Source organism: Ciconia boyciana, chromosome 10, assembly GCF_034638445.1.
Source record: "Ciconia boyciana chromosome 10, ASM3463844v1, whole genome shotgun sequence".
In the NCBI taxonomy this organism is placed as follows: domain Eukaryota; kingdom Metazoa; phylum Chordata; class Aves; order Ciconiiformes; family Ciconiidae; genus Ciconia; species Ciconia boyciana.
In genome coordinates, this window is record NC_132943.1 from 23,238,902 (window position 1) to 23,251,166 (window position 12,265).

The following is a 12,265-nucleotide window of genomic DNA, read 5'->3' on the forward strand; positions in this document are numbered from 1 at the left end:
TGTATATCATTATCTGTCCTTTTCTTTTACCTATCTGTACCCCAAAATCCCTAACTGATTTTCAAGTTCAATAATTAACTGTGAACAGCAGTGGACACTGGCATTGTCCTGCTGCTTTTTATCAGTCTTTTTGGCTGGTAAGATGTCGAGCCAATTGCATGTGGATTTGCCTTGGTCTTTGCTACTGAAATCAACTTAGATGGTTATAGGCCCAGATAGCATAACTCGAATAACACATTTATAATTTATTAAACTTAATTCTTTAAAGGATCATTTCATAACTGCTCCATGAAGATAGCTGCTGAAGGAAGTTTAAAATTAATGGATTCTATCTCATATGGCTATTATTATTTTTGAAGCCTGTTAGAGAAGAGAAATTATGCAAATTGGTGTCACGCTAGGCTACTGCACACATGCTGGTAATGCATAACAACTAGCTCGCTGATGAAAATGCTTCATCTTAAGCAAGAGTCATTGTCAGCACTAAGAGATGTTCTTTGTATCATGGTTAACAGTTTATTATTATTTTTCTTATGGATAAAGGAGAGTGTCTGTTCTTATTAAAAATCCCCATTAGAATAAAACTGCTGTAAAAGTAATACTGGAAAACTATAGTGATGAATTATGATTGATTACATTATACAATTATGGTATATTGTGAAACAATAGGAAGATTCCTTCAAAAAATTAAGCAGTTGTTGCTCAATCTCTGTGAATGACTAAGTGGCTTTAATTCTTCAGCTCCTGCATGTAAAAGACTTGATAAATAGATCAGGTTCAGGATCAATTAGTGTCACAATGATCTTTAGTGTTAACGAAGTGAAGCTGCTAGGATTGAACCAGTTTATCTGTTCCTTTCATGACAGCATCCTAAGCTAATACGCACTGCATTGTCTGTCTGGTACTGGGCACGGAAACCAGTATGCAGAACACACAGTTCTGTGCAGCACTGGCCGATACAAGCGCTCCCTGTGAGAAAGCTATGCTAGTCCTGAAGAATTCAGATATCCTTAACGGGACAAAACTCCAATGTAAGATAAGCTGGTTTCAGAAAATAGGTCGCTAATGTAAGTTTGCAGTTATTTTCTTCCCAGGTTTATCCTACATCTGTCCAAGATTTCTTTTTTCTCATCTGTATACAAAGCATATCAAGCTTTTCTGATTAGGCTGCAGTGAAGAGCCTGGTTTTGGTCTAAGGGTCATCATTCTGTTACAGCCCATCATCCTTACATTTTAACACTAACACATGCATTTTGTTTGCCCTGTTAAGTTGCTGCCATAGGAGGCAGAGGAAAACCTTCTCAGTTATTGATTTTTCACACATGGGGACTGTAGCTCCTAGTCACTTGATTTGCCACCTGCAGTTTATAACTGAATGGGCTCATGAGATTAGAAACTTCATTTTAGTGCTGAGTTCCCAGCCTGAGGTGAAATTGATGTTAGCCGTTAGTAATTTGTAACTGCTTTAATGTATTTTGCGTGTTGGAATTCTATTTAGATGGCTAATATAAATAGCATTTTTGCAATAGAAATGCCACTGATCAGAACTTCCTGTTTGAGTTGTTGATCTTAACTGGCTTTCAGATATTCGGATCTGGTCTTGGATAACCATTTCTGCTTAATATTTTTTGGCTCTTTCTGGTTTTCATTGTTACATTTATAATGTAATCATTATGAACTATATAATGGTAACTGACTACATAATTTTATTCAACATTTGATTGTTGGAGTTGTAGATATGGAACCGATTAATTAGTGGTCAGAAAAGTGAAATGTATTATAGTTCCTCATGAACGATCAGGGGCTTTATTTTCAGTGGTACTCAAAACTTCACTAGAAGTTTCTGTTGATTTCTATGTTAGTAGCAACATACCCTTTATCTCACAGGATAAGACAACGCTGAAAAAATACTTGGTTTACCATGTGCAGGAAGTGGGTTTTTTGCAATAATTTGAATTTCAGCAAAACATTCAGTCTTTCATCACTGAATACAACTTTCTCTGTTGGTCCCAGCTTCCATTATAGGTTTCCTTAAATACACAGAACCTCCCAGAAACCTTGGAAGTGTCATTTTTCCATTAATAATACATTTTGCTAATTTTGTGAAAAGAAAAGAAAAATACATTTCTTGCATGTTAGTGAGAAGTGTAGGTTTGCTTTACTAGTCATCTCTCTGAATTATGCAATCTTTATATGCCTTGGCTTGACCATTTTTTTGCTTAACTTCCAATGTCAACACTGATCTTAGGATATTTATGTTGAACCTTAGTGAAACAGTCTTTTGAAGTTTTGTGAGAAAATCCTTTCTCACAGAAGATTGCATACAGATTTGACAGAGAAGTAGAAATCCCCCAAACAAATAAGTTCCTACAGTTTTCACAGAAATCTGTGTCAGGCTAGAGGAATGAACCATAAGTAGTGTTCCCTCTGAGCGGGATACAGGTTGAATTTTGTCCTTGATACATTCTGCTTTGGTTGTTCCATCCATGTGCTAACATTTCCAGCTTAACTACAGCAGATGTTGTCTTTCGGGGGTATCAGAGGAAGGAAAGAATGATAATTATGATGATGGTAGGAAATTTAAAAGATGCAGATTTATCAAATTCATTAGTTTCACTGCTCATTAAACAAGTTGCTTTGTGGCTTGCTTAGTTTTGTGAATTACTGTTTACAAATCTTTTCACTCTAGCTACATTTCAGCTTTTGTGCATATTCAATTAGAGAAGTTCAGCTATTGTAGACCAGAATCAAGCATGTTGTATCTATGAAAACCTATGAAAACGAGTGGGATTGAATGATTCTAACAGAAATAAATTTTATTACTAATATAATACCATTGACATCAATGAAGATTAGATAGAAGAATCAAAGCACCAAGAAACTTTCTGAAGTACCAGTGATCATTTTTATTAAAAAAGATGGATTGTCTTGAGTTCACGCTCATCTTTAAGACCTTCCTACTCTAGAAAACCCCAGCAGTTGCTTGTTCTGTTCTTGATTATGCAGCAGAGTGAGGCAGTGTTTAATTTAACTTGAAGTGCATGGCCCCATTCTGTGCATGCTAAGCAGATCTCTTTAAGGCTAATATTAGACTGTGTGCAAGTCCCATTCAACTAGAAAATGGCTTGAGGTGAAGCAAACTGGTATGACTGTTGTACACAGCAGATGGCACGAAACCATGGGTCTGTGGTAAGAGAGAAGCAACTTCAGAATGAATTCCTGGGAAGCAGAAGAAACCTGATTTTTGAGGGAGATGCAGTTATGAAGGACCCAAGATGCCAGCAGTGTTACCTGGACCCCATGGAAGACGGAAGTTTATCAAGAGTGTTGTGGCATTTGCTTGGGAGTTGCAGGATGAGGTGCTAAATAGTTCTGGATTAAAATAACTTCTTTGTGACCCAGCAACAGAGTCAGCAGTACCTCCCAATCTGACATGGGCCTTCAGGAAGGACTGAAAATGCATACCCAGTAAGAAGAGCATTAGATTTGCAGGGGAGCTGGTCAGGGGCCAGGTTGTACTTTACCTTTGCCTACATGCATCCTAGATATGTTTGTTTATGAAACTGGCTGATCGTGAGGATATATTTTCTCACCCAGAGTAGTCGTCTTTTCAGTTTGATTTATATGAACAATACAGAAATGATCAATCATTATTGGACAAAGGTTAATGCTTTACTCATAAATATAAGGGTGCAATAAGAGTTTACGTGCAAAAATTTGTAATGCAACAGATTATGAAGCATTACTAGGCACATACATCTTTCCTACCATGCATTTTCCAGGATATTAATGGAGAGTTTTCTGGTTTAGACTCAAACATTTGATCCAAGAATTTGCATTAAGATTATAATCTTACAAATGCTTGTGGTTCAGAACTGGTTTAGGAGTGGTGGTATGAAATTTTCACCACTTGACTAAAGTGTTAAAAAATCAAGTTGTTTTTTCTCTTTATTTCTAGAGGAGGAGGTGACATGGTGACATTTAGATTTCTCTGCCATGATGTCAGTAGCTGTTTTGTGGGCAGTTTATTATGGTTGATCCTAGGAATGGGGTTGTGTGTCATGCTGTGATGAACTGGAAGCATAGACAAGACAAGAGAGCAAACATTCACACTGCTTTCCTCAGAACTAGTGTCACAACACAATCCATTGCCACTGGTTATCGCTCTATTCTGGCCCTGTGGCTGCTATTACAAGTCTAAAAGCTTAGATTATCTAATCTATCCATGTAAAGGAAGGAGAAGGAAAGAAAGTAACAAAGATATTCCCGAATGTAAAGGATTTTTGTAGAGAAAGAGAGTGTATGTAAGCACAATTAGTAAAAAATTTTAAAAGTTTAAGTTGGAGTACGTGGAAAGGGAGAACATGTTTCCCAGTTACATCCTCTCCATCTCCATTTTGAACACCTACAGAGTCAGTTTCAAGGTTTGTATATTCAACAGAGACTTGTTCTGTGAACTGAATTGAGCAGGAGTGTTTTCAGGGATCTACCTTTCATCTATAAGTAAGAGCAGTTCTATTCCTGATTGTCCTATTTTTCCCTTATGTTGGCCTAGTGAAACAATGTGATCAGTTAAAGTATGGTTCTTTTTGTTTGTAAGTTGTATAGCATCAATAACAACTTTTGAACATACTTTTATCCTTCTCCTTCATCTCCTTCCATCACTGACCTTTATCCCGGAAAGAACTATGCACATCACATTCTGCAGTCTCTCTTTCTGAGACCAACTGAGAACAGTTATAGGATGGTGTGTTGATGGATTCTTTTGTATGCTTCATTTCAAGATATTGACATCCTCTTTGTTTTAACCTAGCCAATGAGAAACAGTAGGAGGAGACTAGCAGAGGAAGCTGTTCTGACTATTGGTTTTCTTGTGCCTTTTGGTGGTTCATTAACTCCTCTAACAATTGCTTCTTAGGTAGCTGTCTGGGTGTGACCATTTCTAGCCAGCAGAATAGGGGCTGTCATGGCTGGGTGAAGCCATAGCTGATAACGTCAACTTTATCTTCTGAATTCTTCTATCTATGAGTTATTCATTTAGTACGGAAGCAATATTGAGCTCCCCACAAATAGTGAAATACCTTCATTTTGAATATGACATTCTTATTCTTCCACAATATGCATAGATGCCAGAAGAGTATAAGCCAGCTGTTTCACAAGAGAGGCAAGAGGGGTTAGACAAATAGAACATTGCAAAAATTAGCCCTGTGCATGAATTGTGCATATGGAAACAGTATGTTCAATTTTGTTTCACTGGTACTGACTGATATTGCTATTATGTCCCTACCAGCTATACTGGAATTCAAAACTGTCTAGTACTGTATACCATGACTATTAGAAAGCACCAGGCTGGAGTGAGGCTCTTACTAATTTGAAAACCTCTATGGATGTCCCATTTTACTGTAAGCTAGAAAAGGGTGCATGTTGGAAGGCAATAGGCAAATCACTGTTGTGTAGAAGTTGAGTAAGGCAGTACTGAAAATAGAACAGTAATTGTAAAGCTATTTCTGGCACTGTTTTTCTTGCTTATGAGTCCCTCTTGTCCCTATAATTTCTGAGAAAGATAGCTGTGATAATAAATTTGTAAGAAAAAGTTTCTGATTTTATTCCAGAAGTAATTATAAAAAAAATCTGCATGTAGTTATTCTATATAGCATTCGGGGTTTTGGGGGGTTTTTTTGTTTGGTTGGTTTTTTGTTTTGTTTTGTTTTTTTTCCACAACACAGGTGAAGATCACAGTAGAACTTCTAGGACACCACATCATTTTCCAGATGGCTATTTTGAGGCTGTTTAGAGCTGTGGAATACAATTGGAAGGCTGTAGTTCACAGAGGGAAAAATGATTTGTGTGCTGTCTGTAACCTGTATTTCTTTTATGTTATCTTTTATATAAAACAATACATGTAGTCTGTTTACCTTATGGATACTGTTAAGGGTTGATAATATGCGATCGTTGATTCTAATGTTGATCTTACAGAGAAATATTTTCTTTAAATGTAGATAAAAGTTATTTGCACATTTGCCTGACTGCCATCTAAGTTAGTCTGTCATGCCTGGTCTGACTTAATTTGTTCTGACTGTTAAAGGTTTTCAAAATAGAAAAATCCAGGTGTTATGAAGAAACCCATGAAATTTACTTTATTGATGGAGAATATCTCTTTTCATGGATAAATGAAAGAAACCCTGTCAATGGCTGAAGCCTGTTAATAATTTTTTGTCTTACCCTATTTTTTGCCTTGGTTGGTCAACTTTTACAAGATTTATTTTAATTTAGTATATTATCTCTGCTTTAAAAAAAAAAAATCATGCTATTTGCCCCTATTTCAGCCTGAGAGCAGTTTGACTAGACTCCATCAAGTTGTCCTTACTTTTGCTTTGCATTCTCTCTCTTCTCAAGTATGCAAAACAGGGTTTGGTAGAGTGCTATGGGCTTGTCGATAGCATGTAGTAATTCCTTAAATACCATAAGTGTGTGCAGTCCCAAACAGTTTTGTGTAAGATGTTCCCCATCCAGTAGAGTTAATTGCCAAAATGTAATTTTTCAGCATCTGGTGTGAGCTATTTTGCTTGCCTGCATGGAACAGATTTAACCACTGAGAAGTTTTCTCCAGCTGGTGGCAGAAATCATGAAATACTTGTAATCAGTAGGTCTCTAAATAGGTTGAGACTCCCTCTGGGGAGGGCATTGCTAAGTTTTTCACAGCTAGAAGCCACTCTCTGTACATGATTTCAAAGCCCAGAGAGGTATGAGGCCTGATGTGGGGGGAGTTAAAGGAGAAATTTCTTCCTAAAGAAATTTCAGCTTCAGCATTTTAGTGTTAAGGTCTTCTGAATATGGGGTTGTTGTAAAAATAGTTGCATTCATATGTAACTTTTCACTGTAGAAATAAAAAATAAATGGCAGCCCTTGTTAAAACAAGGGCATTTTATTTTCTGGAGGTCAGGAAATAGAAAAAGAAAAGTGCAAATTCACTTTACAACTTCAGCTTTTTCCTTTATGTTTACATTTTGTGTTTTGGAAAAAAAAAAAAATCCAGATTTTACAATATTGAAGATCATAGCAGATACTGTTCTTTTGCTTTTTTGTAATGTAAAACATTCATATCTATCATAGGAAAGTCATAAGGGTTACTGTGTTGTGTGCAATGGGCCCTTTCACTGATGGCAGATGTAGAACCTCATTTAGATATGTATTGCTTGAGTACAAGAAGAGGCTGTTTTAGTTTAAGCAGAAGAGGTTTATGGTACATATTTGGCAAAGCTGATTCCATGTAATGCATAAACGTGCTACCTGTAAATGCTGCCTTGTTATCCCAATGCATAGAAGTGCTCACTCAATAAAATTTTCCTTCAGTCCTCCACCAGGACTCCATCTGTAACAATTTTGTGTTAGATTTTATTTTGTCAACATTACCTTCTGGTATAAAGAAATATTAATGTATTTCGAAAATTTGGAGATACCATTTTAAGGGTTACTTATTAATCAGAAGAAAAGCAGGCAACGACATTAGATTGTTTGGTTCTTTTTTTTTTAAGGAAAGACATATTTATCCACAACAACTGCTTGGAGGGAGGCATAATAATAAATATTACATCAGTACAGAGAGTGCCATGCATCATTTTCTAGACAATCTGTGTGATAGGGTAGTTGTTATAGTGACAGTGAAATAAATATCAGGGTTTTTTTTTCCCCTCTTTTTTTTTTTTTGGTAAGGTTGCATCAAAGCTGTTTGCAGTCTCTTCTCTGTTTCTTTGCACTTGAACATCCGTAGCATTTCTCCTAAAGCATTAAAATCACGCATGTTCAATATGTTTGGGTTTTTTTAACCTGAAATGCAACTGTTCCAATTTATGTTTGAATTCAGCACCACCCACCACCCTGCAAGCAAACCTTGCCCTTAAGGTTGGCTTATCAGGAGCTACATGTCTGTGGCTGCTGTCTTCAGTGCATGTAGTACAGTCTATTCACTGATTTCAGAGAAGTCTTTCACCTGACCTGCTTCTCTGTTGAGATGCTAACTGTATGTGTTCAGAATACTGTTCTTTATTTACGGCATGCTGTATTGGATCCAAGTAGTGAGAAACTGTCCTAATAACTTATATTATTGACCCAAACCAGATAAATTAGGTTGACTCCAGCTTTTTTTCCCTTTCCTTCTTTTTCCTTCTTTTCTTTTCCTTTTTTTTGGTCAAGAGACCAAACCAATTTGATATATTATTTGGCACTATCTTTGGTGCAAATACAATTTTAACCAAGGAGGGAAATAGAGGTTTTCTCTAATAGTGCTTGCTGTTGTATAAAAAAAGATTATACTTCTTCTAACCTGACTTTGGTAATATCCATGTTTTGTGCCTGCTATATGGTAAATTACTTTAACAACATGTAAACATTTTGTCTTAGGGTCTAAAGGAATTTAAAAATTGCTTCTGGAAAGGAACAAAGCATGCAAATGAGTTTATACACGTGCTTCCATTTTAAATATTGCTGTACAGACCTTCACTGCATGTGAATTTGCACACGCATTATTTTCTTCTCTATCATGAACAGAAAGCACAATTATTTCTTTAATTAGATTGAAGAGCTGCTGCTTCATTCCTTATTTACTTATCAGTTTTCCCAGCCAGGCTCACATTTCTTTCTGACTAAATTTCTCATGCCAGGTAATTGTCACTGATGCTGGAAATGGTGAAAAGGTGAGACAGACAGCAGGTTTTAAAAATTATTTCAAGCAGGTTAACAGATATCAGACATGCTTAGAAAGAAATAGCTCAAGCCTTAAAATTCAAGTGTGTGTTTGAGGTGCTAGTTGATCCATCTCCAAAAATCAAGAGCTTTTGCAGTCAGCGATGGTGGTGTCTTCAGTTGCTTTTGTCAAGATCACTTTCTTATTTTTCTCCTTTGGTTTGTTCATGGATCGCATGCAGACTTTACATCTCCTAGTTAAGTGTACAGATAGCTGAAGTGGTCTACTTACTGACAACCACCAAATGGGCAAATAATATTCTTTCTTAGAGAGACCATAAACCGGTTAACTTCCCTAATGATGAGTTATATAAGAAGGGTAAGTTGATCTCATCTTAAACTTCATCCTTCCTTTCTTTAATTCCAGTTCAGGGACAAGATCTAGGTTTTCAATACTTGAAATGAAATCCTAAAATGGTATTGTCTTTTTCCTGATCACCAGAACTTGCCATCTGTGTAATTCCAAGGGTGGGAAGGAGCCCTTTGCATAGGCTGCCGTGATCCATACATCACTGAGGAGTGTTTGGGGAAACAACTCCCCTGACCAGATCTCCTGAAGGTGGAGGTGCAGTCAACCAGTGTAGCTGACCATAACACACTCTGGCTGAAATACAGAGATAGAGAGAAGTGCAATTCTTGAGAAGCATCTCCAGTGATGAATGTCACCCCAGTGGTGTACCTGTTGCCTATTATCAAGTTGGTTTGTATTTTATGATACCAGCCAGCCCAGTCTTAACTTTTATTAAACTAGTTATACATAGGCCTGTTGTAGATATATCAGATATGATGAGGTGTTATACCTACTGAATCCCTGTCTGGCAGTTATCCAGGGAGCATTAGACAAAAATATGTTAAAAGCATGACATGGCTTTTTAATGCACAAAAAATAGGGCCTCATTTCATGAGCCATCTTAAATCAATTGTGTAAAATGTCCTTTAAAAGAGCATGCAGTAGAGGGAGGGAGGGATCAGATTTTGTCAGGACTTGTTAAAATGCGTTCAAAATGATGCAGTGTATGGGGCAATGTTTGAAGCAAATAATACATAGAGCAAAGTAAGTAAAGAGAAGTGGTCCCGAGAATTTTCCTTCCATTCCTTCATTTAGTGATCTTATCTTTCTGTCTGATTTTCATTTGTGATTCTATCTGTATTTCTTCTTAAATTAGGACAATATTTGATTTCTTTATCATAAGATGCCTTCTTTAGTAACAGAGTTACTTAGGGCTTCGCACTGTATGTGTGTCTGCTTTGTTTTCCAGGAAGCCATTGTATGGATTGTTTCAATATAATTCCAGTATGATTGGACTAGAATCATTAGCCGATCCCTCAGATACCTGGGAAATTATAGAGACTATTGGGAAGGGCACTTATGGTAAAGTCTATAAGGTTGCCAATAAGAAAGATGGGAGTCTGGCAGCAGTAAAGATTCTGGATCCTATCAGTGTAAGTAAAAATTATCAAACTGTATCTTCATTATTAATTTAAAAGAATTCTCAAACATAGTTGAAATGTAAATCAAATGTGTAAGGTATTGAAAGCGTCCTGAAGGGAACAATTTTGCAGAATGCATTGACAGAAGGAGTTTGGTACCAGCACCTGAAAGCTGTAACTTACAATTTCGTCGTCTTGTATGTTATTTGAAGACAGCATTTGCCTAGTTTCTTTTTTAGGTCTATGTAATTCTTCTGGTACCAATTTAGATATCTGTGCTTGGAGCATGCAAATGATAAGAAGGCATAGACGCATTGCTCTTAGGGGCCTACTATAGCAGGGAAAATACAAGATGCTGTTAATCTTAATGTTCTTATTTTATTCTGTGTATTCCCTAAAAGAATTACTTTTCCCATCACAGAAGTACTGTGAACTTTAGGATTTTTTATAGTTATCTTTTATAAGTGGATAATATTGCGAGGCAATAGTTAAGATAAAAACAGAAGAAGAGCACAGGCCAAATTCTCAGAGGTAGTTCTGTGCCAGCTCCAGTTTTAGTGCGTATTAAATGCCTAGCTTCCCTTGAGAACCAAGGCCCTAGTTTTCAATGGAAGATTTAATTGGCAGCTGCTCAGGTTGGATCAAGCAGGAGTTTGATCATTACAGCTGGGCTAAAATATTTACTAAAAAAAGTTATGTTTCTGTTATCTACCACTACTGAAATACATCTTGGTTTTCTGTTGTATAAATCTAAAGAAGGTAATAAATAAGATTATATCCTTTTTAGCAAAATGCAAAAAAGGGAAAATGCATGTAAGAGCTTAAATTTTCTAATAGTCACAGTCTGTGCAGAAACAAGGAAAGATTCAGTGCTTAAGTACTGTTCTGAGTTGTGGCCTGTGTGCTGATATTAAACAGTATTTTGTAATTGTCACAGAATTCTTTAATTAACAAATATTTAGTAACATTTGCTTACGTCATGGGTTTTGTTTTGTCTCTCTTTAATTGTTTGTGGTGTATGTCTTTTGCTCATAAGAATGTCTTTGTTTTTACTGATGTCCCCTTTGAGGTTTTGTAAAATTGTTCTGTGTTTGGTCCCATCTGATGACCATAGCAAAAAGAATAAATCATGTAAATCATGTTCATGTATTTACATTTAGCTTACACATTAAAAATATGCATGTTTTTAAAAACGTGAGAAAATAATACACGTGTAAGTTTCTTACTTAGACAACCGAGCAAAGTTAAGTATAATTTTTACTTTTCTGGTTAAGTATATTATGCACTGAAAGAATCCTTGAACAACTGCTTGCTTTACACAGACTTCACATTTCTGTATGTAAAAAAAGCAAAAGTGGCCTGACTTGGTGTGGATTAAATTTATGGTATCGTGTGAGTACTTTCAGTTGCATTAAAGTAAAACCATTTAAAAGTACAAACTAATTAAAAAATGGTTATTTTTATCCACGAGAGTTTGTTCTTGCTTTGTATGGACTTACTGTGTTTATATGTTCTGTATGTTTGTGTTTTTATTTAGGATGTAGATGAAGAAATTGAAGCAGAATATAATATTTTGCAGTTTCTTCCCAATCATCCTAATGTTGTTAGATTTTATGGGATGTTTTACAAAGCAGATCAATATGTGGGAGGACAGCTCTGGCTAGTACTTGAGGTAAAAACATTTTGATAACACTACATCTTAACTAGCAAATGTTGTTGGGTTTCTGTTTTTATTGCTAGAAGAGTCACAGGCTTTCGTGATTCTCTGATTGGCGCCGTTAATCAAAGGATTGGTGATAGATGATGTGTGGTAGCCTACTGTTGAAAATCACATCTAAACTTAAAGTTTGTTTAATAGGGAATGTCCTTGCATTTTATTTCTGTTCAAGTTGCTACATTCTGCCTCCAAAACAAGCAAATCCTTTTGCTAAGAATGGTTTGCCTAAAAACAGCTTGATTTTTTTTCACGTTGGAGGAAACATTAGATAAGACATTTTTCTGAAGTTATGAAGAGCTCCAGCACTTGAGGGGAATGCAAAAGACGATGAAGTAGTAACACAGAGGACAGTTAACAAACATGGTGCCTATTGCA

The 12,265-nt window shown here is 36.2% G+C and overlaps 1 protein-coding gene across 1 annotated transcript in view; it reads left to right on the forward strand.

Moving 5' to 3' along the window:
* The first annotated feature begins 3,178 nt into the window (after nt 1–3,178).
* The window catches only part of MYO3B (myosin IIIB), a 191,736-nt gene continuing 182,649 nt past the window's right edge, over nt 3,179–12,265 (forward strand). The window contains exons 1-3 of the mRNA XM_072874911.1: nt 3,179–3,189; nt 10,002–10,185; nt 11,711–11,845. Coding sequence (XP_072731012.1) covers nt 3,179–3,189; nt 10,002–10,185; nt 11,711–11,845 — 330 coding nt within the window. The remainder of the gene's footprint in view (nt 3,190–10,001; nt 10,186–11,710; nt 11,846–12,265) is intronic.